General features: G+C 42.6%; 1 protein-coding gene across 1 annotated transcript; it reads right to left on the bottom strand.

The window, feature by feature from the left end:
- Positions 1-867: 867 nt before the first annotated feature.
- On the bottom strand, positions 868-26,891 carry MTRR (5-methyltetrahydrofolate-homocysteine methyltransferase reductase). Its single transcript, XM_060009674.1, has 15 exons — positions 26,837-26,891; positions 25,674-25,835; positions 23,831-23,984; positions 21,960-22,077; positions 19,641-20,019; positions 17,228-17,350; positions 15,583-15,736; positions 14,389-14,477; positions 10,671-10,851; positions 8,710-8,752; positions 7,970-8,156; positions 5,127-5,245; positions 3,626-3,718; positions 3,329-3,511; positions 868-1,068 (listed from the first exon to the last, which is right to left on the bottom strand). The coding sequence occupies exons 2-15, from the start codon at positions 25,797-25,799 to the stop codon at positions 927-929; spliced, it is 2,091 nt and encodes a 696-aa protein (XP_059865657.1). The 5' UTR covers positions 25,800-25,835; positions 26,837-26,891; the 3' UTR covers positions 868-926.
- Between the last annotated feature and the right edge of the window lies 1 nt (position 26,892).

Here is a 26,892-nt window from a genome sequence, read left to right on the forward strand (position 1 = left end):
TTAAAAATACAAGGATATTAAGTAGGTATTTTAAGCCCAGGTTACATCTTGTGTGATATCATGAAGGTAAAACAGATTATGTGGAAAAACTAAAAAATATGCCAAAAGGAGCAGAAATGAAAAGGTGGGGAATGGGAGTGGGCTGGGGGCTGGACAGAGGAGGAGAAAAGGGTGTAGCTTTACTTAAACATGCATTTGCTTGCATCTGTGAAGTGAATGCAGATTCCCTAAATTCTGACACTGTGACATTAAAAGGAAGTAATTGTGGTAAATAAATCACATGCCAGAGCGGAATTTCAAAATATATTTCAGATTTCTAGCATAAAAAAATCCCTATAAGCATTACCTTAAAGTATTTTTTTATCAGAAATATAGTTTTGGTAATAAAAAAACATTTGATAAAATTATATAATCAGATACGCTATGCATATGTAATTTTAATGCGCTAATATGAATATTTTTATCGTATATTTTACATAAGAATATAAATTATTTTTAGATTATTTAAAAAGAAACGGTGACTAGCTCACAAGATTTAACTATCTACCCAGGTGACGCTCGTGCCCATATCCCGTACTGAGAAGCCTTCACATGTACTGCTAGAGATGCCCTGTGATCTGGTCGCAGTCCCTACAGAAGCTCTCCCGGAGGGAGAGGCGCCCCGGGAGGTGCTGGCGGAGGAGTGCGGGCTGCCTTTTTCAGCTCAGGGCAGTTTGGGGAGGGTTGGGGGGGCATATATGGGAACCTGAATTGAAAGTTTCCTACACTGTGAAATGGTCCGCTCCCCATGCCACCCCCGACATCCTCCAAGAAATGGTCAAAAAAAATTTTAATTTTAAAAATCAGAAGTCTCAAGCTTCAGTAAAGTTGTCTTTTAGTACTTTCAGCCAAAAAGCTTTATTCTCTTCCTTTATTTTCCAATTTTATCACCAAATATCCTGAAGATACCGTTTTTCTTCTTTTAAAGTAGCCAATGTTTTCATTGCTTCTAGTTTTTCAACTCCAACCTCTTTGCTTATTATCTCCACAAGGACATCATTTACATCCTTGGCCATATTCTTAGCATCTCTAAAAAAAAGAATAACGGTATTACTGTTTAAGAAACAGTGATTTTTACCAAATCCTCCTTAATTCACGAATCTCACTGCCGCGACTCTGTCACTACACCTTAGTCCTCCCTCCATTTCTCTGGAAAGTGTCCCTCAGTCTCCAGGCACCTACTGCTCCCCCAGGGACAGGCCTCCGCCCAGGACCACTGTCACATGCAGTGCTGACCACCCCATTCACAGCTTTAAACACTTCAAAGGCGTCCGTGCTCTGGGAGCAGCCGAAATCTTTAAATGTCTGAGGACCTCACAGTCGGGCCCCTCCTCACCTGTCTTCCTCTATGTCTTCCTCAAGGCATTCCTGAGGGCAACAAGCTCCTGGACATGTCTAAGCCTTCATATGCACGCGTGCACACGATGAGTTATTAACAGACACGTTTACTGAGAACTTGCCAAGGGCTGGCCCTCTATTAAGTGTGTTTCCACGTCCCAGCTCTTTCATTTGCAGGTCGGGCAAGGGGCCCCTCCTGTGCGCTCCTGTGGCCCCTGCACAGCACCCGGTATACCGTGAGCATCTGCTGACCTGGCTTTCCCACAGGGAGCAGGTGGCTTGGGATAGGAGTGCATCTCATTTACCATTTCTCTCTCGACATCTGCACAGTGCCAAATACTTAGTAGGCACTCGAATGTTTATTGAATGAATGACAGGACTCTAACGTCTCAGGAATTGAACTTGCCCTGCCCCCTCACAGTAACATTTCCTGAGAAAGTTTTAACGGCTGTCATGCTCTCCCCTCAAGTACTCTGAGATCACTTCTAACCCCACGGCCCTTCCCCATGTCCCGCGGCTGCAGCTGCCAAACCTACCGGCCCCTCTGTCTGCTTCCCACTTGACTATCGGCAGCAAAGGCTCCCCTTTGAGTCAGTGTCCCCTGGACTTAGGGACAAGTTCGCTCCTTCCTCAGTGGCTGTTCTTCTCAGTCTCCTGTGTTCGGTCCATGTTAGAGTGCCGTGGGGTGTCACTCTGAGCCCTCACCTCTGACCAGCTATGAACGCTATCAGCTTCACTTCACGGATGTGAAAAATGAAGCACCAGTGACGGTGCAGTTATTTCTGGGTTACTGTTTTAGGAGTTTTTTAAGATGTTTAAGAACCCCTCCAAGTTCTCAATTACCAGTTACTCATATATTTGTACTTCTGTTTGCACAATGGACTTCACCTCCATTATTAGAGCTGCATCTAAGCCTTCAACCTATATCTGACACTGACAGCACTGTCCTCTGCAAACAAAAGAAAGATCAAATGCTTCACTAATAGTAAATGAAAATGTAAACCAACACAGAGTCCAGAAGCTCTGCCCTTTCTGACCTAGAGCAGCGTTTTCTAGCTGAGGAGTCGTTAATGGGTCATGAAATCAACTTTGTAGCCAAAGTCAGATTTTTGTAAAATGATAGAACAAACGAAATGTAAGTTATCAGAATGTGTCATAAAAAGTAAGTAGAAAAAGGAAGTTTTGTTTTATGAACCTTTTCAATTATATTTATATGTATTCTACGTCACTATGCCAGTAGTTCTTTCTCTGTATCATAGTTTAAAACAAACAAACAAACAAAAAAACCTGACCTGATGACTTACGGAATGTTTTAAATGCCAGGGATGTGTTAGGATAAAAAAAGAGTAATTTCTTATTTCAAAACTCCTTTTTAACTGGTAAACATTTTTGAGTTCCATTAAAACAAGTAGCTAAGTTCCTAAAATTTTTATTGTCTATGGCAATCTTGGGTTTCTATAATGGATCTTATATCAAAAAGTAGATGAAACATAAGAATGACTCCTGGCTTATGTCAACTTTGACATCATAAATTATGCCTTAAAGAAAAAGGATCCTAGACCCACATTCTCAGAGTCAAAACCAAAGCTGTTTTCCTTGGCTAGGTCGACTGCACAAATCACATATTCACTATTTACTGATACAACAAAATCAATCCTGAGACAGAATGTAACGTTAAGAGGCTAAAAACGTATTTAAAACAGCACAAAGCATTCCCCAATGCATGAGTTAATTTTCTTTTTTTGGGGGGGTGGGGCCACGCTGGCCAACTTCTTGGCTATTAAGTGTATGTTAAAAATCATTTTAGAGCTTGTATTTCTATTCCTGTATTTAAGAATCCAATCTCTCATCCATACATGTCCAGATCATTAACCAATCAGTCCCTGGTCTCTTTAATAAACATTACTGACTGCCCTCCCCTCCCCGGCACTTGAGCATGATGGCCACTCACCCACACACGTAAACATGACCATTCTCCTGAAGAAGGACCCTTGCCACCTGCTTGCTGTGACGCTGGATGCTGTCTTGCACATACTTTGCTGGGGCTTCTTCCTCCCCCACAGGAGCATCTCTTGAGAAGGAAACTTTCAAGTGAGTGAGAATTCCACACTTAAGGAAATGTCTGAGCTCCTCTCTGAAATACAATATCTAATAGGTCACTGGAAGGTTTGTAATTTAAAGTTGAAAAAGTCTGAAATTAGCATTGTACGGCATGGCTGAGTCTTACAATGCTAGAATTGTGAAGTACCTGAATAAATAATCCCTATCCTTATGTCTGCAGCCAAAAAACAACCACATTGCTCCAAAGTGTCCATCTGGGTGATGTTCTTGCAGTTTCTCTCTAAGTAAAAAAGAAAGTTGAGATGTTTGATATAAAGAATAGGTAAAAGCAATCTTTCTTTTTCCTTTTACCTCCCCAGATAGGTCTGTAAAATCCACCTTCGCAGTCACTCAAAGTCCATGTACTGAATTAACATTTCACTACCCGCAAGGTACCTGGGCCACTCCAGCAGACACTACAAAAAGTAAGCTTACCTACGAAATGCAGACATCTATGAGCTTTATGACATCTCTGTAGTGAGGATAATTCAAATTATCACATTGTGAAACCCAGACTAATTTCTACATTAAATATTCATAACAATTTTATGAATAAAAATTAACTCTCAATTAACATAATAAAAAAGTGGCACCGGGATTTTTTTTTTTTAAATAAATTCATTCATTTTCTTTATTTTTGGCTGCGTTGAGTCTTCACCATTGCGCGCGGGCCCTCTCCAGTTGTGGCGAGCGGGGGCCACTCTTCGCCACGGTGTATGGGCCTCTCATTGCAGCGGCCTCTCCTGTTGCAGAGCATGCATGGGCTCTAGGCGCATGGGCCTCAGCAGTTGTGGCTTGCAGGCTCTAGAGCACAGGCTCAGCAGCCGTGGCACACGGGCCCAGCTGCTCCACAGCATGTGGGATCCTCCCAGACCAGGGATCGAACCCGTGTCCCATGCATTGGCAGGTGGACCCTCAACCACTGCGCCACCAGGGAAGTCCCGGCACCAGGCTTTAAAAGGTAGAATGGTCTGCTGTGAAATGTTTCAGAAATGATGGACACGCCCTACTTTTTTGATTTCTTAAGGAAAAATAAAAAAGAAAAGAAAACAACAAAAAGACTTTGTACAAAGGATATTACTCCACTATCTGGGGAACATTACCTAAGAGTTGTTATTTCACAAACAGGGAGAGAAGCACAATTTTATTTATTTATTTTATAAAAAATAGTTGTGTTCTGATACAAAGATACATGTATTAATATCATTCTGTTGAAAATTACTGATGTTAAGGGTTTAACTTTGAAACTGCTGGTGCACTTGGATCTTTGTGACTACCAATTTTATCTAGCTAAGGAATAGATGGGACAGCTGCACATCACCACAGCATAAAGGTGTGCTTGAAATTTGTCCCCCAAATACATGCACTATAAACTATGGTTCAGCAGGGGAAAAAGAAAAAGAATGTACTAGAGTAAAAATGGAAGTTCCAGTACAAAGCACAATTTCTAGAAGATATATTTACTTTTCCCATGGTGACAAATTATGCTATGCTATCACATATTTGATAGTAATATTTTAAAATAAAAATTTTTACAACCAAGGTCCAATATCCTCAAAACCACTGAAAAACAAAAAAGCTCTCTATTACATACTTCCACCCAGGACCACAAGGGACACATTTTCTCACCAGCCAAAGAAAACACATACCTATGTTGCAGGAAGCCAATGAAAGGTGCTATGCCGGTTCCTGGACCCACCATTATGATGGGGACTGAGGGGTCATTTGGTAAATGGAAAAAATTTGTTGCCCGAGGAGATATGGATATCTGAAATATTAAACCAATGCTCATAAGTTCGGGAAAAAAAACAGACAAAAGCATATAACCAAGGTGATGCCTGCTAAAGAAATCAGAAAGTGCAACTTCCCCTCAAAGCAGCATCATAAAATTAAATTGCAGCATTAAATCTTACTGAAACCACAAACACATTTGTCAGTACAGAGAAATAAACAAGTCTGTCTTGTAAATTTTTCTTTTCTATCCAAATCAAAGGTATTTTAAAAATGACAGGCACGATATTTCTGAGGTAGAACACTGAATAAATAATAATTGAGTTGTTTTTCTAGGCCCAAGAAAAAGATCTGCTTCCTAGTAGGCAACCCATTATAGGTGTCATGAAGAAATGCACAAAAAAATGAAGACATTCTTCTTCATGTTAGGACATAAAGGGGCAATGAAGATTAACATCAAGATGGGGTGAAGGTTTTAAGTGAAAATTAGGCAAGCGGAAGAGAAATTAAAGGGCTGCCCCAAAGATACTAGAGCACTGCTACATTTGCTACTCTAGGTCCCATGTTACCTGTGTTTGTTGCAAAACTAGAATAAGTGATATACAGATAAACAAAATCTTTTTGCTATAATTTCAAAAGCGTTTTCTTCTAAATCACGTGCCAGGGATACTTAAGGGAATCAATTTGTAAATATATTCATCTTTCAGTTTCACTTTGCCATATGCTTTAGTTACAGAGTGATAATAACAGTGAAGAATGACAGGAATCTTCCCTCCATTCCCTACTGGTATAATTGTATATATTTTAACCTTTAATTCAAGGAAAATTGTCTGAAGTTCATCAACAGGATGAACACAGTACTTTTTAAAGGAGAACTGGCAGAGCTCTATCAACTGATTGTTCTCATTCTGGAGTGAAACTGTGATTAATATTGTATTAGCCTTATTCACTTGATTCATCCACTGAACAATGTTCTTGAAGGTACTCAATATGACAAACACTAGGACAGAGAAATGAGCAAAACCAAATCTGTCTTCATGGGACTTATATTCTAGTGGGTGGAAAAGACAATAAACAAACATATATTTATAGAATGACAGGTAATGATAAGTCCCAGGAAGCAAAATAAAACAGGATAGGATGGGTATGGCAGGAAACTGCTAAAGAGACCACACTTCCTATGTTCCAGGGACGGCAAAGAGACCAGAACACTAGTCAGCTCCTGCTGTAAATCTCCGATGGCTTACAACAGCAAACGCTTACTTCTGGCTCTGCTCAACAGCTGCAGCTCTGCACCATCATCTCCTTCACTTGGATCCAAACCCAAGGAGCATCCCTGACCTGAATCATTCCATCCGATGTCAGAGCGAAAGAGCAAGAGAGGCAAGCCACAGCATCCTATCAGGTTCAGAGCGCCTGCTGAGATGTGGCATAATCCTGTCTGCTCACCTTTCACTGGCCAAGGCTGGTCACATGGCCAGGCTACACATGAATGGGAGGGAAAGTCTACTCTTCCTCAGGGGGCAGGGGCATCTGTGAACAACAGTACTATCTACCAGTCGGGGGAGGGCATATAAAATATGGTGCTACACGGCACAACGAAATTTAAGTAGCTTTAAATTATATCCTTTCTATATGTACCTCTAGTGCCTCAACACTGGGTAGTCAACAAAGGTCTGTTAAAATGTGGAAAGAAGAAGAAAAGGGCAGGAGGGAGGAAAGAAAGAATATGTGAAAGGCACGCAAAGGTGTCTGTAATACAGCATCAATATACTTTTTTTTTTTTTAGCTTTCTGGAGATCATCTGCTATTTTTATGAGATCATGAAGTGACACAACACTTTCATGTCAGCACTACAATATTTCTTTACAAAAAAGAAGTTTCTCATGTTCTCAGTATTTTGTTGATATGAGGGACACACACAGTAAAGAACCTGCTCCAGGCAGCAGATTGGGAAAATACCAAGTTAAAGGGCAGTTTTAAGCCCTAGTCTTCCCTTAGGCTCACTCAAGTGTGTATCAGAAGTCTTAAATCCCCCTAAGTGCTGTCAACATTTTAACTTCAGTAACTTACAGCAACCAAACCAGTAATAAGATAACATTACAACTGACATGTTCATTCTTCAATACCATGGAGAAGACTTCATGACAAAGACTGAAATTTCTTTTAAATTTCAACCATCCTTGTGGGTGAGGAGGGAGAAGGTAATTGCTCCCTATGCGTACGGTCTCGAGTGAGATTTTGCCAAGTGTGGATCAAGATATAAAATAACACCACGGCTCCAACAAAAGGGGCAGAAACGGGCAGGGTAAAATCCTACCCCAAACTGAAGGACGTAAAATTAATCTCTGGTTGTCAGCTGCCACTCTAAGATGACTCCTTTGGGGCACAGGACACCGACTGAGCACAAAATGAGGCTCTTCCTCATTGCCAGCCTTCACCGCGCACTTGACTCCTCCTGTGCCAAGCTACCAAGAACACTGACGCAAGGTCTTCTCCTTTATGAAGTGACAAGCGAGAAGCAAAGAGCGTATGTGTTATACAACATTCATGCTTTACACGTTTAGGAAACACATGGACTACACTGAATGAAAGTAATGTTCTCCTGACTTTCCAAAAGACATATTACAATTCAAGTAGGGCATACATTTTCCTTTGAATAATTTGAGGGGAATGGACAATGCAGGGGACCCTACATTGTCTTTTCTAATCGGGCAAAGAGCACACTTCTAATGATACCCAAACTGCCCACTCCTAGTACCTCGGGCGCCACGGCCTTCTCGCCGTCTGCCCGGGAGGCACCTGTGTTCGGCTGAAGAACCGATTCAACCAACGTGGCCAGCCAGCCCGTGCACACGCCCTTCCGCAGAGTCACCGCCGTGGTGTCAGACCCAAACTCCACGATGTTAAAAATGAAATGAAGCTTCCCTGGGTGAAACAGACTCGAGCTGCAAAGACACAGAGATAAGTTTGTAAACTCCGCCTCAGGACTCACAGACACAGGCCAAGCTAGGCCTTTTTTACTGCATGAGGGTATTTCCTAATGGGCTCTAAACCTACCTTCTTCTTCTTCAGAAAACAGTTCTGCTGCTTACTTCAAAGCCCCCCCCACCCCGACCTAGTTTTGAGATGTCATTCAGGACAGTTTCTGGTTACCTGTTTGCCGCCAAGGCTGAATGAGATTTATACCAGCTTTCCTCCCTCCTCCCTACGTCCACCCAGGGAAGGTGGCCGGGCACACCAGTAAAGGCCACAGGTGGAGGACCTGCAGACTCGCTCAGTGGGGACACGGCTCTGGACCACGGGAGCCACACCCTACAAACTCCAGGAGGACACAGTCCAAGCCTGCTCTTCTTCACTCCGCATCACGCCTGCTACTGTCCTGCACAAATCTGCTAAGTTTTCAGTAAATGGATTTGTAGCTACTAAGCATTTGGAAGTCAGAGTTTCATTACATTTTAGGAGAAAGAAGCTAAGTATTATGTTAATAAACGTCAGTACCTTGCACATGAATATGGTCTGGGTTGGAGCTTAGGAAGATGTTCTAGAAAAAAATTAAAATAAGCAATTATTAATTCATTCCTACTGAAAATAAATTATATGTATATATGTAAATTATATGTAAAGATCTGAATTTGATTCCTATTTTCTTATTTAGAATTTCTAAATAACTTGTTTTAATTATATATCATATTTTAGAGCACACATAAATTCACTGTGTCTAAGTAAAATATCACTAAATACTTTTTTCCAATTCTTAAAGACCAGACATATCACATTTCCCCAATCTGAACTCAGTATTTCTACCTAAAAGCTGTTTTTTTTTTTTTTTTTTTTTTTTTAAACATCAAAGGGCAGTAAGACTAGGGTCCATGAACGGGCCTCAGAGTCAAGGAACCAATTACACTGTTTTCTGGGGTGTGTCCAGAGTTTCCAGATTTGAAAAAAGATCATGACACAAAAAAGATTAAGGACTATGGAAAATACTTAGGCTTGAAATATTTTTCCTTCATAGTATTTATATAATAACAAAAAAACAGGAGTGTAATGGTGGACATTTTTCAATCAAGTTATCCAGAAACCTAGTGGTTTTAAGATACACAGGTACTCTTTTAAAAGAGATTAAGAAGTCAGTATTTGAATATCTGATTGTCCACTATCAAACCCTGATAATTTTTTGTGCTCCGTATGTTATATTTTTGATAGCTATTTAGCAAAAATTTAGAAAGACCTTTCTAAAATGTCTGACAGTTGTAATAGGATAAGGTTTAATAGAGGGCTCACCTCAATACTTTAGTTAGATTAAGTTTTCTTACAGAAATGAGAAAATAATTAAAACTTTTATGTCTCAATGCCTTTAATTTTTTTACATAACTATATAATAAATGATACATATAGGCTGAAAAAGGTAACAGAAAATCTATAAAAAGAATTGGAACAATTTTTCCATGATTAACAGCTTTACAAGACTTCTTGTAACTTCCCTAATGGGTGTTCTGGTTGTTATCCCAACACCTCTATTAGCTCAAAAGACTCAACTGAGGAGGGGTAAGAGTGTTCATTCGCACAGGAACGCAGGAAGGGCAGCCTCACCACTCTGAGGAGGAGGAAAGGGAATACTAAGAAATAAAAAGGGAAAGGGGCAGGGCCTGACTTGTAAAGCGGAGTGTCCGTAACCGTACTCGGCATCAAAAGGGACCTTGGGTAAAAAGTACATGTTTTCCTGTCACCAAACACAAATGCAAATTTTAAACATTTTACTATTTATCACCAAGGAAAACAGAGAGGAGACGACAAAATCACAAGCATAGGAAAGTAACAAGGGTTTTAAAATCCTATAAGATTCTTATAGTCACTGTCCCTAGTAAACGTCTCCAATTCCTGAGGCCAGTTCCTCAGGGAAGATCTTAAACTCTCTTCTGTTGGAGTATGAGGACCAGAAGACACAATCTGGGCAAAAAAACAACATATGATCTTTTTACATCTGGATGTTTTGTCTCTCCCAAGGCTAATGCCCCGGGGCACCGTGAGTAAGGCCACTTGTTTGTACTGGTGGACCTGCCCAGGTGGGAACATTTCTGTACCCTGCACACAGAGCACACGCTTCACCAGACTCCATCAATTATCACTATCTTTGAAAAAGATCCTTTTCTTGGCAACCTCATTTTTAGATAAAATTTGGCTAAGAGAATTAAGGCTGGCTATATTAAGAGAGCAAATGACAGTGACAGTGGTAGGAAAGAAAAATTAAAAAATAAAAATTTAAGCTTGGAAGAGAGATTCTTCGACTTCAAGAAGGCAGTTCAGCTGTCAAGGCAGCGTGAAGAGCAGCTGTAAGACGCTTACTTACTGATCACAGTGATCGAGATGCACTCCCACAGGCCTGCAGAGAACTCAAAGGTGCTCTTACCATGGAGAGGCTGCCCCCCGGGGCTGGGGTGACTGTGACAGCATCCACTCACCAAGCAGGAGGCTGAGCGGAGGCTGGCAGGACGGAAAGGCCAGCAGGAGGTCTGAAAGGCAGGCACGGGAGTCTCTGACGAAGCGGTTGTAGTCGGCCGCCCCCTGCCTGCTGCACAGCTCCTGCAGCCGTCGCTTCTCCGCGCCGTCGCCAGTGTGGTCCACGAGGGCTCGCAAGAACGCCTGTGGCCGAGGAAGCCGACTTAAATCACCACGCGCTCTGTGGTTACAGCCGTTAGAATGCTGGCTGAGTACCCACCTGGGGATGTGCCCAGTTATCCAAGAAAAAGTGAGTGTGGTCACTAGGAGTGTGGTCAGGACAACAGCATTTCATCTGTTATTTGTTTTAATGGCAGCCTGTTAGGCAAACCCCACTTTCATGTTCCATTTTTGGTCACCTTCCCTATATCTTAAACCAACCCAATCTCAAATTACATGGCAGGTATATGTGAGTAATCAGAAAGTCTCACAACTTAACGTTTTTATCTCGGGACACAGTACCTGTTCTCGCCTTAGCGGATGATTGCAACCCAGATTTCTACATTTATTTGACCACTGTTACGACAGGCACTGGGCAGGTAAGGTATGGGGCAAAGAGGACGCCTAACTTGCCCAAAAGGCTTCACAGGCGAGTGAGAGCAACAGAAGTCAAGAAGTAACCAGTGTGCGACAGGCTGCCTATCCACCAGGGCACACGGACGTTCAGGGCTTCTGAGGCCAGAGGCTCCCAAGAAGGCAGCCTTGAGCCGAAGGCGGGCTGCACGGAAGAAAGGAAGTGGCGGGCAACCAAAGAGATGGCAGAGCCACAGGAGGGCACAGGAGGCAGGCAAAAGCACGGCTCCTGGGGAGCACGTGCGCTTCCACACAAATGCAAGGAAATGCGGACATGGGCAGAGGCTGACAAACAGTGAGGGCCAGAACATCCAGACCCCTGCACAGGGACTCTGAGTCACCTCGGCTCCATCGTGGAAAGAGGAGGAGAAGAACATAAATAAAGCAAAACAAGAAAGTCCCAGATCCCTAGTTTCAAAGACTGAACCAAGTCCAAACTCTCGGGCAAAAGACCAAACTTGCTAATGACAACTTTTGGTTCTAATGCAATTCCAAGCACATCCATCATGGCACACATAAAACTCTCATTACTCACGGGAAGCAAAGAACTTCGGCAAGTCATCTGCATCAAAGCTACCTGAAACGCGAGTGGGCACCACTACTTCTTATTCCATGGCTCCCACATCCCGGAGGGCTGGATGCCCTTAACAGGGAAAATGAGATCCATGTTCCTGTGAGGGTCACGGGTTTCCACTGGCCCAGCCAAGAATCCCTGCTTAAACTATCCAGATACCAACAAATTACATGGCTTCTTCAAAGTGCTGGACATAGAACAAGCACCTGGGAAACGTCATGGCGTAAAGCCCCAGGTCTCTGCATGGATCTCTGGTAAGACAGGAGTTTACCAAGAACACTTCACACCACGCTTTCTCAAGTCAATAAAATTCCCTAAATTACAGGCTAAAACAGTAGCAATTGTCAATCCTTTACAATATTTTTCATTTTACAATTACAGAAACTTCATGGTACTAAAACAGGAAACACAGCACTGTGCAGAAAACAAACTGACAAACGTTACTAAAACTTAAGTTAGAAATATTTTTAACACAGTAATTTTACTCCAAGGAATTTATTTTTTAAAAAAGACTTCAGGGGGCTTCCCTGGTGGTCCAGTGGGTAAGACTCTGCCCTCCCAATGCAGGGGGCCCAGGGTTCGAACCCTGGTTGGGGAACTAAGAAGTCCGCATGCATGCCGCAACTAAGAATTCGCATGCTGCAACTAAGACCCGGCAGAGCCTAAATAAATAAATAAAAATAAATCAAAAAAAAAGTTTTAAAAAAATTTTTTTTAATAAAAATAAAAAAGACTTCAGGTACTTCCCTGGCGGTCCAGCGGTTAAGACTCCACGCCTCCAATGCAGGGGGCATGGGTTCGATCCCTGGTCAGGGAACTAAGATCCCACACACCACCCAGCGCAACCAAAAAATAAATAAATAAAAATAAATAAAAACATAAAAAAGACTTCAAACAAGTGTGCAAAGATGAATTAGAATGTTCACCTATGTAGGTTTTTTAAATAGTGGAAAACTGGAAACAACCAACTGTCCATAATCAAATCAACAATTGTTTTTTTCTTAAAAATTTTTTTAATTTATTTATTTAATTTATTTATTTTTGGCTGCACTGGGTCTTCGTTGCCACGTGCAGGCTTTCTCTAGCTGCAGCGAGCAGGGGTTACTCTTCGTTGTGGTGCGCGGGTTTCTCATTGCAGTGGCTTCTCCTTGTTGCAGACCATGGGCTATAGGTGCGAGGGCTTCAGCAGTTGTGGCACGTGGGGTCAGTAGTTGTGGCTTTTGGGCTCTAGAGCACAGGCTCAGTAGTTGTGGTGCATGGGCTTAGTTGCTCTGTGGCATGTGGGATTTTCCTGGACCAGGGATCGAACCCGTGTCCCCTGCATTGGCAGGCGGATTCTTAACCACTGCGCCACCAGGGAAGTCCTCAAATCAACAACTGTGTTGCACCCATAGCATCTTTTAAAAGTATCTTCAGTACCTTTCCATGCTGGCATATCCAAACTCATTTCCTCTTAAGTAAAAAAAGGCATGCTGCAGAACAGCACATATACTACATGACCTCATTTTTCCTTAGCAAAACAAAATCCAACTGTTAATTGCAGGGGTTTGATTATGAAGGACTTTTGCTTCCTGAGTTACTAACTTTTGTGTCCAGACTTTTTATAAGCATATTACTTTTGCAGTTAAGGAAAGATATATTTTTACATATGTACTTCACGAAATTTTCAGAAACGGAAGAGTTAAACTAAAACTGTGAAACTATTTAATTTAATCAAGGAGTTCTCATCACAGTGAATCGTAGATTTACTCAAATTGTATCTAGGACTAAGCCCCTCCATAAAGTAGTTCACTTCCCAAAGACGACAAATGCAGTAAACACAGTAATAAAATACAGAATAAACACTGCACTGCGGACAGGGTAGCCCAATAACAGTACTATTCATGCTCACTGGCAATACAAGTTTGGTAAAGCACAACTTGGAAAGTTTACCCATGAATATCCACTTGAGTAACATGGTTATAACAAAATCAGTAGTTCCCGGCATAACACTGACATCTAGTGGATCTTTCTGTCTCCAAATTCATCTAAACATCAATATAACCTACCAAAACCCTTCAATGTTCCCTGCAGAATTCTGACATAATAAATAAGTACAGGTTTTTACACAAAAGGGGTCTTCACAACATTAAACAGGTGGCAAGCAGTGGAAAAGCCCTACACGCCAAGCTTCCTGCCACCAATTAGAGAGAAAAAGTGTCCACGTACAGCTGGAAAACACATGCTACCTAGGGCCACTTTCATCACTAGTTACCGTGCTACATCAAGTTAATGTCTAGAAAAATAAGATTAAGAAAAAGCCCTACTTTAAAAATCTCATTTCAGTAGAAAACAAAAAATTTCAGTATAAGCACAACATAAAAATATTTGTCCATGACAATTACAAAAACACTGCACACCTTGGGAACTATTTTGAACACATGCTGTGAAGACCATATTTTCTAAGTCTTCAAAGGGCAAATACCAGATTTAATAAACCCTACAAAGAGGTGAGCATATTTTTAAATAGTCACCCAAAGAAGAAAGAAAAATACCTTCTTAGGAACCGCTCGTATTTCAAGGCACCAGGTAAGAAGGAACTGGAGAGAACACTTCTCAGGTATATGCTGGGGCAAGGCTGCTCCTTTTCAGGCAGACGGGAAAGAGTCAATGACACAGAAAATAGAGAAGACAATGTTTTCCATCCCTAAAAACACTAATAGCTGTAATATTTTACATTATAGTGCTATCAAAGTACTTGTGGCAATATGACTTGTGGCAATGTTTATTCAGTTAAAAAATTTCCTCAAAAGGAATACAGAAGAAAAAACCTACTTTACAAAAACAATGGTTATAAATTCAACAGCATTATTGTACCAGCCATACCTACCAAATCTAAGTACACCAAACAAAAGAAAGGGAAATTATCCAAAACCACTGAAGAAAAGAAAGGAACAAAAAGCCAAAAGATGGCAGTGGTCCAATAACACTGCCTATCATCCTCAAAAAGAATTTCAGAACTGACTGAATTCCAGTTCAAGATTCTAAGCAAATAACTAAAAAATAACTTCCTTTAATTATGGAGCAAGCAATTATTTTCATATATTAAATAAGCAAAAACAAATATGCTATGAGAAACAAACATTAAAAAGAAAATTTTCTTTTTTTTTTTTTTTTTTGTCCGTGCCATGTGGCTTGCAGGATGTTCCCCGGACCAAGGATTAAACTTCAGCCCCGGCAGTGAAAGCCTGGAGTCCTAACAACTAGGCCACCAGGGAACTCCCAACAAAAGACTTTTAAAAAAGATTCACATAATACAGTTTTTTTTTGCGTGACAATATGCTAACCTAGAAACAAAATAATGCTGATTGCAAAAAACAGCCTAACAAATCAGCCCTAGTCAACTAACCAATCTGCTTCTCCAAAACCAGTTACATTCATTTTTTTAAGCGTTCCCCAGTTTGCTGCAAGCTTGCTGATTTCCAGAGTTTGGAAAAAGCTGATTCTTCAACTTCACTTTTAATGTCTGTAAGCATCCAATAAGCATAAACTCTATTACCATCTCATTCAGTGTAACTGACTCATTCAGGGTACTTGACGTGAAAGTTAAAAACCTCCAAGACCAGCAAGTGGCTGTGTTCCGCCTGCTGATCCATGGCCGACCCCCGGGCATCTGTGCAGACTCGCCCTGGTCACCTCCAATCCCTTGGCCCAATGACATCCTGGGAAATAAAAGATCAGGGCTCTACCTTTCTTCTTCGTGTCGGCCTTAATGTTCAAGATGACACAATGTTCTCTCCTGTCTGTGAGCTGCAGTCTTTGGAGTAGGTGCTGTACCTCTGAGTCACTGTTGGGACAGATCACGTTAAAGGCATCTCCAGGCTGGTAGGAAAAATCTGTTTTCTAGAGAAGAACCAACATGAAATACAAAAAATTCCACGAGTTAAAAGAGTTTTAGTTGTGGGGTAACAGAGTTTTAAATATATGACCACTTGAATAAATGAATTAGTTTATTGCAACTAGAATTATTTTGTTTCTGACAAATAAGCCCAAGTAACCAAACAAACATACTTTTATTAGGGGTTATTTTTTAAAGAAAGTCTGTAGTTATCCAATGTTTTGCTTTACACTGAGTATTCATAGACTAGAAATTAAGACCCTCTGCCTCTTCTAAAAATCAAGGTGCTCTGGTAAGTAGTGTTTTAATAATCCACGTAAAAGTCCTCTCATGAAAACACACACACACACACATTAGGAACAAAAGAAACTACTTAAGGCCGTCTGCACTGGTTTTCAATTTCCTTTCTTTACTCCTTTTCTCTGGGGAGGAACAGGGGTCGGGGAGAGCAATTTCTTTTCCCTTAATGACACACGACGTCAAACTGCCTGGCTCGGTACTGGTCGTGCACAAACCCGGGCTCCAGGTGGAGCCACCGCCCACAGCAGGTTTACTTAGAGCAGTGCAGGGTGTGGAACGCTCTGGAGAGAGGCTTCTGGCCACACACGCTCACACCTCTAGCCTGGGAGGGACACAGGCTGTCCCTACCAGGCGGCCAAACCTCGCCTCTTTATGACGAAAGTACAGAACAAGAGTGAAATGGTTTGGTGTACATACGATATTTAGCAATATGGATTAAAATGTTCAAAAGGAAAATGGAACTATTCAATACTCCGTAAGCAAAACCATCTAGTTCTGACGCCTGTCACATTTATTTCTTTCTATGAGAAACTCAATTAAACCCACATCGACGGCCTTGGTGTACCCTCTTCTGAGAGCCCAGCCCATGGAACCTCGCAGGGCCCTCGTCAAGGGTTGAGCTACTTGGCTGTGAGGACGTACAACCACAGTTTCTTAACCTGAGGCCAATGAGGCAGCAGCTGGGGAAGCCTCATGGATGGGGTTCAGAGAGGGAGCACATCAACGCCCGAAAACTGTGTGCAAAGTGTTTATATATAATCATTCTTCTGGAGAGGGGGTCCATGATTTCTTCCAGATCCTCAAAGGAACAAGGACCACCACTTTGAGAAGTGAATGTCACATGACTGTCTAGTCTGGCTCTACTTCCAACTAGCCGCCGACCTCAGGTAAACAGCTTCCTTTCCAGGGGCTCTTATGGAAATACTGCTCTGATTCCATTATTCTTTCGTGGCTTAATGAGCAAGGCAGCAACACTATGCTCTCAAGTAGAATCACCTCCAGTCACTCATTTTAGGCCCTCCTTGAAGTGAAAAGAAAAGGTATGAGGCAGAGAGAAAAAATGATGGGTCAAGAATAAAAAGGCCGCTGTCCAGCCACAGACCTCACTCTTCCTGAATGTGTAGATGAGGACACAGCACAAGTCTCTGCACTTGCTGGCAACATCCCTGCGCTCAGAAACACATTCTGTAACTTACTGAAATGTCCAATTCTATCAGAAGAGTGGTTTTTATGGCATCATTCGTAGTCAGTTGAACTGCCTTTGAAATTGGAACGTGAAAAATTGGATCCACTGAGGTCACAGATGCTTGGCTTTCCTCCTTGAGAAACAAATGTGATAAAATATTACTAAATGCAGTTTTCAATTATACTTACCACTGCTTCACTTAGTGACAAGGTGAGAGCTACAGGATCTTTTAAAATGCCCTGCTATTTAAGTATTCTTCCCTAAGGTAAATGGCTACAGACATACACCTCTCAGTCTTTCAGAAAAGAAGCTCATCTACACCTTAAACTTGCCTATTAGACTTTAGAATTTCTGAGATATACGGAAAATATCAGATACTACCATTTTTCATGTAAAGGTCTAACAGTCTTCCTAATGAACTATGCAAAAAGAAATAGCACGTGGCATGTGGACAAAGGTTTAGCTAAGGTGCTCTTTTCCATCTCTATCCATAAAAAGGACTAGACATGTTCACTTTCACTTGAACATTTACAATTTTGCCCCAAGACCATGACATCATTCCTGCTTGCTGGTACAAGACAGTGCAAATAAATGTAGAACATCTGGACACTCAGCAAATCATCACACTAGTCCACAGTATCAACACCATTATGCTAATCAGATGATGCTGGAGTCTTCTGTGCCTTATGGAGATTGAGGGCCTGTGGTGTAAGTACAATTTTTAGGATTCCAATGTTTGGTGCGTGTCAGGACATCCCCCCCAAGTAAAGGATACACTATCTCATCTTGCACTTCACTTCACCTAGAGAGATGCATTACACCTGGCAGGCCTCTCTTCAGGCTCTGGGATACTGAGATACTGCTCCAACCCAAACACCAGGTGACACAAAAGTGGCCAGCTTTGAGGGGGGCCCAGAGCAGGAAGAAGCTCTGCAGCAGGACCCCGTGACACGCTCATCGGAGGCTGTGTTGCTTGTACTACACAGTCCAGGAGATCCCACGGTGTTAGAGGCAGAAGGGATGGGGAGACGACACTGTGTGGCCTGAGTGGGTCCAGCTGAAGGCTTTCTTATGGCTGCACTGAAGCTCAGCTTCCCACTCAGCCAATCCTGCTTCTACCCTCCCCTCTCCCACCCACCCTGCCCCCAAGGTGATGATCCCAAGAGGATGCCCTAAAAAAGGAAACTTTTTTCCCCAACCCCTTATCCTCTAGGTATATCCTTTGAACAGATTTACACAAGTTTCCCTTAAATAGTTGAGATTTTTAAAAATCCTTTAACCACATTACCAACAACTCAAGCCTATTTAATGATACCTACCATAAAAGAAACTCTCAGCGGATTCTCAGTGAAGTGCCTTGTCAAATCAGTCAGCTCTCACAGCCTCTGCCACATGCACCCGGCCTTGCAGCGAGCACACGGGGGCTGGCTCTCCACAAGTCCATGCACCCTGCTCCCACCAGCCCGGCATGTTTACTAGAGCCACCCATGCCTGTTCCCAGCCCTGACTACCATGTACTTATTGTGATTTACCCCACTTAATAAATAATGAAGTATAAGTGCAAAGGCAATAACCCACGGCTGGTCATATAAAACCATACCTGTTTATCTGAATGCATTAGAACAACACTACTAAAGGTGGGGTTTATGTGAGAAAGCCCCTGTGGGACTCGAATCAGCCACTCTAAAACAGAGGGCTTGGCTCTGCATTACAAGATTGGCTGCACTGGAAATTTATTCTAAGCATGCTGGAAGAAACTTCAGGGTACCATACACTGGCAATCATGGGGTAATATTAGCTATTATTCAACTCGATGCTCAAAAATTTACAGACCACTTTAAAGTCATTTATTTATTGATAGGAAAAACACTCCAGGCAAAGAGGAAAAGACTTAATATAGACAAAAATATATGTGTCAGATATTATCAAGAAAAAGAAAAACCCACAAAGTGAAGTAACCCAGAATACCAAAAACCCATACTGGAAAAAGATTTTCCTATAAATGAGTCCTCTGAGTTTGGCTGCTGAGATAACTTCCTGACTGCCCACAACAACTTGCCCTCATCTGGCCAACACATAAAGTGAGAAACCAAGAAGTTAATTCTCCAAAATAATGGAGAAACTGAGCTGTTAACCATTTCCTTCTTCAAAGAAAGGGAATGTAACAACACAAGCAGGTGTGCAATGCGTGGAGGCAGCACCTCTCCAGTGACTACTCAGTTCCGCCACTGCAGTGCAGAAGCAGCCACAGGCACCGCGTGAATGGAGAGGCATGGCTGGGTTCCAATAAAACTTTATTTACAAAAGAGAGGAGGGAGACCACACTCTCCCTGCACGCCACAGTCTGCTGGACTCCATTATAATGTAATTTAAAAAACACCACCACCACCACCACCCACGGCACATAAAGTAAAACTGCTTACCTGGCCAAAGGACTCCTCCAGATGCACCTGTAAATATTCTGGTGGTAAAGCAGGAATATTCAGAGAGGCCTGTGAAAGCGGGGGTATTGAACGGGCAAGCGAGGGCTCAAAGTCTAAAACCAATGTATTCGATTGACCTCTGTCCACTGCATTTTGCTCTAAAACTTCAGCATCCTTTCGTCTGGAATCATCTAATCTCAGAAGTCCGACCTGTGATTCAATGTGTAGTAATTCCGGTGTCACGGGGTCTGTCGTCCGGGAGGCATTAGATGCCATTGTGAGAGTTCCATTCATCCCCTCTTTTCCTTTACTCAACAGAAAATGCTTCGCCAGGGCGGCCCAGAGTCCATTAATCCATGGCTCAACCACAAGTTCTAAACTGGATTGTTGTAATAAAAAAGGAAAAAAGAAACAAATGCCTCAGTTCTCCATTTAAATACATAGCAATTGGATAATGGCAGAATCTGTCCATTTGACAGAACGCTGTGCAACTGTCAAAAACACTAAATATGGAGGCTATTCAGAATACAAAAAATACTTATGAATGATTAAGCTAAAAAGCAGAATATTAATGTGTTCATTAGCGCTGCGCTGTACAAAATTCAGAGAGCAAAAATGAAGATAATTTAGTAAAAGGTAATAGGAGTGTGATTCCTCTTAACTTCCTAAAATAGAGCTGGTAATTTAAGAAGCTGTCATTTTATACAGGCATGCTAAATTCTGATGAGGCTAACAGTACTTACCCAAAATCCAAGTCTACTCTAATATCACAAATGATAATTACATCAATCGAATGCACCTTTTGTTTTTTTTTTTTTGCCTAGCCGATTTACTAATCTTTGTTTCCCACAGATTAAAATATTACCAAGAAACCACTCCAGATTAATGCTCTTTTGACTAATAGTTCAAACCTTCGATCAGTTCTGAGCAATTATTCCGGTAAAATTTCCAGGCAGGCTGACCACAGGGGAAAAAAGCAATCATCCTTTAGGAGAGCTGAATTAATCATAAATACAGGGGACTTCCCTGGTGGTGCAGTGGTTAACACTCCAGTCTACATTCTTAACCCCTTCAATGTGGTGGTACTTTAAGCCAAGATGTCTCCTTGAAAATATTTTAATTTTAGAAAAGAGTACTTAGGTTGACAACTTAAGAGATGCAGGCTACTGAAATATACATACAAGAATTTTAATGCTCGATCCAATAAATGAACAGGGAAACCGAAAGCCTTTGAAGTAAAATATGAACTGAGCAATAGGACTAATGAATTTATAAGGGTTTAGCAATTAAATAGCTCATACAGGACAATAAACATTTAATGCCAACCAACTTCGGCGTTGGGGGGAAGCCCAATACAAAGGGACAAAACTAAAAGATAACGTGCAAGGAAATGTGGTAGAGCTTTGTCACCAGACAGGACATATGCCCTGGGGAGATGGAACAAACCCACAGTATCACAGCTGCAGAAAACGACGGATGTAGTGGACTCAAAGGCTGAGTTATGGGGAAATAGAAGTGTCTCCAACACGCCCGGGCAAGGTGATATACGTAGAAAAGCACGACCTTTGCTGAACTTGTCATGATGCATAAACACAGATCTAGTGGGTGAGATTTACTTAGTACATAGGCCTAGTAGAAAAAGAATCAAATGAGTGTGTGTGTGCTGTTATCTGGTTAAAGCAGTTCAAGGATAAACGACAGCATAAGTTATAGCACAGTACCTGTGAGGTTTCAGAATTAAGACATTAGGAACATTTGAAAGGTGGCACATAGAGTGAAATGCTGAATTGTAAAAACAAGAAAAAATAATGAAATAGAAATTATATTTCCGGTTGGCATGGTGGCAAATGGCCAATAGGAGGGAGAACACCAAGGAGCCAGTGTGCCAGGAAGGCCTCTGACCCGCATCCTCCAACCGTAACTCGTGGCCTGCTGGGCACCTTCCACATGGGAGGTCCCGAGTCCAGTCGCTCCCGTGGGCACACGCTACCCAAGTGCCTAAAGAAAATGCTGACTTTTTGCAAACACCTACACATTTTTAAGACTAGGTAACTGTACTGGGGCACCTCTCCTAGTTTTTTCCATTAACAGATACTGAGATGGATAAGGCACATAAAAAAAAATCAGCAACATAGATAAGTGAAACTCTGGATGGTCTTCTTTGGTGCTAGAATTAAAAACAGCTAACAAAACTAAAATAAAACTTTCAAGATCGAAGTTTAGTGCTAAATCAAAAGTGAACCCCTTTTATAAACTCACTAACTTTCATCATGTACAAACAAGGTTTACTGGAAATGACAGAAAATACGTTGCTCTTACCCTACACAGTCATCCGCGTGGCCAGTGTCATAGAAACGCTGGGCACCAAGCTCTTGAAATCGTTTATCAATTATCTTCCCCCCATTACAGAAGTACGTGTATTCTGAATCACCCAGACCTAAAGAGACCAAATAGGTTATTAGTATGCAATAAGGTTTAAATTTAATCACATACAGAAGAGAGAAACAAAACATTTAAAACAATACCATTCCATGCTGTTGTTGATGGAACAAGAAATAATGTATAGCTTCACGTTTTCTTATTTTTTCCTTGAGAAATACTAAGTATACAAATAGAAACAAATAAATTCTTTGGACCACTATTAACAGATATAGATCTCACATTTTTGTTTCCATGAATCTGTGTAAAAATATGGCAATCTGTAAACAAGGATTAAAAACATGTAATATCTGTATTTGAAGACTTTTCCAATCTACTGAAGGGTCTGCAAACTATAGCCTGTGAGCCAATTACCACCCACTGTCTTTGTAAATAAAGTTTTATTGGAACGCAGCCAAGTCTACTGGTTCACACCTTGTTATGGCAGGTTCAAGCGACAACAACAGAGATAAGTAGATGGTATAGAGACCAGTGGCCTGCAAAGCCTAAAATATTTACTATCTTGTCCTTTACTGTTTACTGACTCCTAATCTAGAACATGAAGAGGTTACATCTGAAACACAACCAACCATTTATTTGCTCTGTTTCTGTGTTGGATAAATTAAGAATTGCTTCTATGTTTCCTGGTAAGAAATGGACTAATATTTCATACCTAGTTGAAAATTTAAAATTAAAAGCTTAAATTTTTTAGTTGTTTAATTGTTTTCCTGGATTTTTCCTACAAGAATGAGGTAAGCGATTGGTGGGTCCATATATGGGCCTAAGACTGACTAAAAATGGTTGGATAAGCTTCAGTGTTGCCTTTTAAATAATTTTTGGAGGAATTTTTAAAGCAATATGTACAGGTCCACTCTTGAAAATAAAGAAACTGGAAAAAAACAAATTAAAAAGATGTGAACACTCTAAAATGCTCTCTTGAATACATTACACGACAGATCTTGGCCAGGGTCACAACCTCAAAGCTCTAACCAATTATTTATCATAGCACATTCCATCCTTCCTAGGTACCTTCCCCAAACTAGTTCTCAAAGGTGAATACAGATCACAAGCCAGGCAAATGGACCCTGAATTCCCTCTCTCGTGTCCTATCTTGCTGAGCTGGTCCTCTGATCCTTTAATATTTTAAACCCGTACTTCACAGAGCCCTAGGCCAGTGCTTCTTAAGCTGGGATACATATTAGAGTCCCCTGGGAGCTTTAAAAAATACTGATACCAGGACCCTACCTCAGAACAATTAAGTCAGAATCACTGGAGGGGGGCTCAAAATAATGGAGTTGGAAGGAAAACTCCCCCAGCGGATCCCAGTGCATGGCCAGGCTTGAGAACCACATCCTAGGGGAATGGGTCTTCCCCTAGGGAAACTATCACGTCCACCTGAGAGCTTTAAAACAACAACAACAATGCCAAAAAGCACCAGCATGCCAGGTCGCTCCTTCAGGGATTCTGTTCTGGCAGGTTTAGGGTGGGGCCTGGCCACTAACATCGTGAAAATATTTCCTGGTTGAATCTGGTGTGTGCCTGGGGTTAAGGTGCTACTCAGGGGCTCTGCAGAGGAGCTGCTGTGGGGTGAAGACTGGGGAAACAGCACCTTATTTACATTCAAATATTATACATACATAAAGTATTTATATAAAAACCCAAAAAGGACAAAACCCAGGCAATTACACACCATGGCTTTGAAAGATACGTTTAGATACTAGAGTTAAATCCAGCAGCAACAGTACAGTAAGTGCACAAAATACAGTCCACACCTAGTAATCCATACCACAGGTGAGCAAAGAAGTCACCCGGCAGTGTCTTGTCCTGTATGGCTTTAACAAACTTGCGGGCTGTGTCTGGCAGGTCTCCGTCGCCCGTGGTAGAAACCACCACCACAAGAGGCGCTGTTTCAGTTTTCAGATCATACTATAAAATAAGGGTGTCATGTCAGAGGTCTATTACTATATGTATTTTTGACTTAACACATCAGCAAAGCAATCAGGTTAATTTTCCGTCTTGTTGTCTGTATCGCATAACGGCAGAGAGGTACACAGAGCATTTTAAAGTTGGCAAAGAAAGTGTTACTCCTCAGAAATCAGGAAACCTGGCTGTCAGGAAGGGCCCGACTCCCTCAGGGTTCCAGAGAGCCGAGAATATCATCAGTGGTAAACTGAGATCATCAGTGTTTCCGAGTCTTACAAACCAAGTTTCCTTATTCTAATTCTCAACTAAATCTAAGTATTTCCAATAAAGCACTTGCCTGTCTCTATTCGTATCGACTCCATGAGCTCTGCTCCTCAAGAATATCATCTAACTCGGCACAAAGGAATTCATCACTTTATTTTTCATGCTGATATAACAGGTAAAGACTTGAGCTAACATTTTACTGTGCTTATAGGACACAGCACAACTCTATGCAGTTTAAAGTCACTTTAGTTTGAAAAAGACTACCATGATCTAGGAAGCAGAGAGCTATCAACTGGAGAAATCACTCAGCTGGGAAGAGCAAACAACATGACTACGGTGGCAGCAAAAAAATTCACTACTCACCTAACTTTCAAATAGCTGCTGACCCCACTGGGGTCACTGATGAGGGGGCCAAACCAGGGCTGGTTATATGATGCTGATGACTTTGCAGTAACAGATACAGACTGTACTCCACCCTGTGGCAGCAGCAATGTGAATTCACTTTGAAGGTGCTGTAGAATCACGGAGCCTGCGATTGCTGGTGTCCCCCAGGACCCTCCCCGCTGGGTGACTGACTCCATCGGGGCCACCCTAGCCCTGCTGCATCAAGGAACTTGATGGTTTCCCTGCTATGCACTGAGTTTATAATTCACCTCTGCTGCTGACAGGCTAGTCTTTACAACTAGAGATGCGGGAAAGACCAGAGGAGGTTGTGAACTTGAGAGTGCGCTGCAGGGGTGGGTTTTCAAGCACAGAGCTGAATCCGAGGGCTCAGTGGCTGGCACATCACTGTGTGGTACTAGGGAGGAGCCCCTGCTCGTTGCTAGGGCCTGAACTGTACGAAACTATAATCTGAGGGTCTCAACCAAACCAGTTAGTCTGGGCACAGATCTGTTACGATCTCATGTATCCTAAGGTAGGAACTTCTGCAGAGATTGAACGTGATAAAAACAAGCAGTCCCAAGTCTTCTGCAGATCCTTACACCTCCACTTTAACTTCTATTTCACCGAAGAATTCAATGGTTCTTCACTTGGAGGAACTCTGGCATGAATTTCAGGGAAGTTACAAATGGGGCAGCAGGATTCGTGAGGTGGGAAGCGCCCATGTTCCTGTGAGCACGCACAACTCATTTGTTCCCAGGCACCCCGTGAGAAAAACAAGGCGAGTACTACTATTCCCATGTACAGTTGAGAGTAGTTATTCGTCTTAGTTTTTAAGACTATGTAGTTTAATTCAAAACACACACACACACACACACGTAGAAAAAAACTGGCAGGAATCTTGCAACACAGTTGATAAAATAAATTTCTAAGTGTTAAAAAAAAAAAAAGGATCATGGTGGCATTCAGCGTCCCACTTCGTTGTTTAACGTCGCTTCCCAACCAGAATACTTCAAAGTATGAAACCCCGTAAAAACCATGACTTACCTTATGAGACTCACTAATACAGTGAAGATCTGCAGAAAAACCATATGCAACTGCTTTTTCACTTATTTCTTCGGCTATGGCCTTTGCCTGTCCTCTCTGTGTAGCATAGAGTAACAAAAACCTCATCACTTCAAAGCATCTGCTACAGCTGTGACAGTTACACTGACAAATAGAAAAGGGAAAAAGGGATTTCCTTTTTAATGAAGTAGTAATCAACCTGCAGGTATGAATTCTCTTAATTTAAAATAACTGCAACAATATCCACAGATAATACGAAATATACTCCTAAGTTTGTTTGTTAGCATTAATTCTAAAGGTTGAAGAGAGAGAATTCATTAAACCAAGGAGGATACAAGGTACGAAGCTCGAATTCCGCGGCACACAAATCACACTCTGGGGCCAGACTACTGGGGCTTGAATCCAGCCACGATGAATCACTCACAAGAGCAGAACTTTAGGCCAGCTTCTCAACTGACCGGTGGCTCAGCTCCCGCACCTTCAGAGCGGGGACGATGACCATAGTCACCCGACGAAAACAACGGGTGATGGAAACGGCACCGCTTATTATCATAGCTAAGGACCCGGAGCACTTCCCAGGAGCCACGCACGATCCTAGGAGCTTCAGAGAATGAGCCCCTCAGCCCCACAACGACCTCGTAGAGCCTCTACTGCACCCCGCATTTCTCGGCGGCGGCTCGCCGGCACCCGCAGGGCAAGGTCCGGCGGAGAAACAGCGGAGCATGAGCCTGCGTCCGGCCGGGTCCGCGCTCCCAACATTCCTGACCCTCCGGCGTCCCGTCCGGACGCCCTCGCCTGACCCTGCGCCCGAATGTGCCCTTGACCCCGTCTAGAAAAGTGCCGACGGAGGAAGGGCCCACAGGGACCTGCGGGACCGGCTCCGCTGTGCAAACGCCGCGGCGCCGCCGGGGACCCGCTCCCAGAGGCAGCGGGGAGGCCTCAAGGCCGAGTCCCCGGCGTAGCCCGCCCTCCGCGCGCGCCGCCCGCAACCCCGAGGGGCCGGGGTCCTGACCGACCCGCAAGCGCCCAGCCCGGCTGGGGGAGGGACGCGGAAGCCGGTGCCCTCGCCGACCCCGAGCCGGCCACCCTCAGTCCCGTGCTGGGCGGGTGCCCACATCTGGAAACTGCCGCGCCCGTGCCCTCACCTGCGGGGGTCCGGCGGGGACGCTGGGCAGAGCGCAGGTACCACGACCCCCTGCTC

The sequence above is a fragment of the Delphinus delphis genome, chromosome 3 (assembly GCF_949987515.2).
Source record: "Delphinus delphis chromosome 3, mDelDel1.2, whole genome shotgun sequence".
NCBI classification, from domain to species: Eukaryota; Metazoa; Chordata; class Mammalia; order Artiodactyla; family Delphinidae; genus Delphinus; species Delphinus delphis.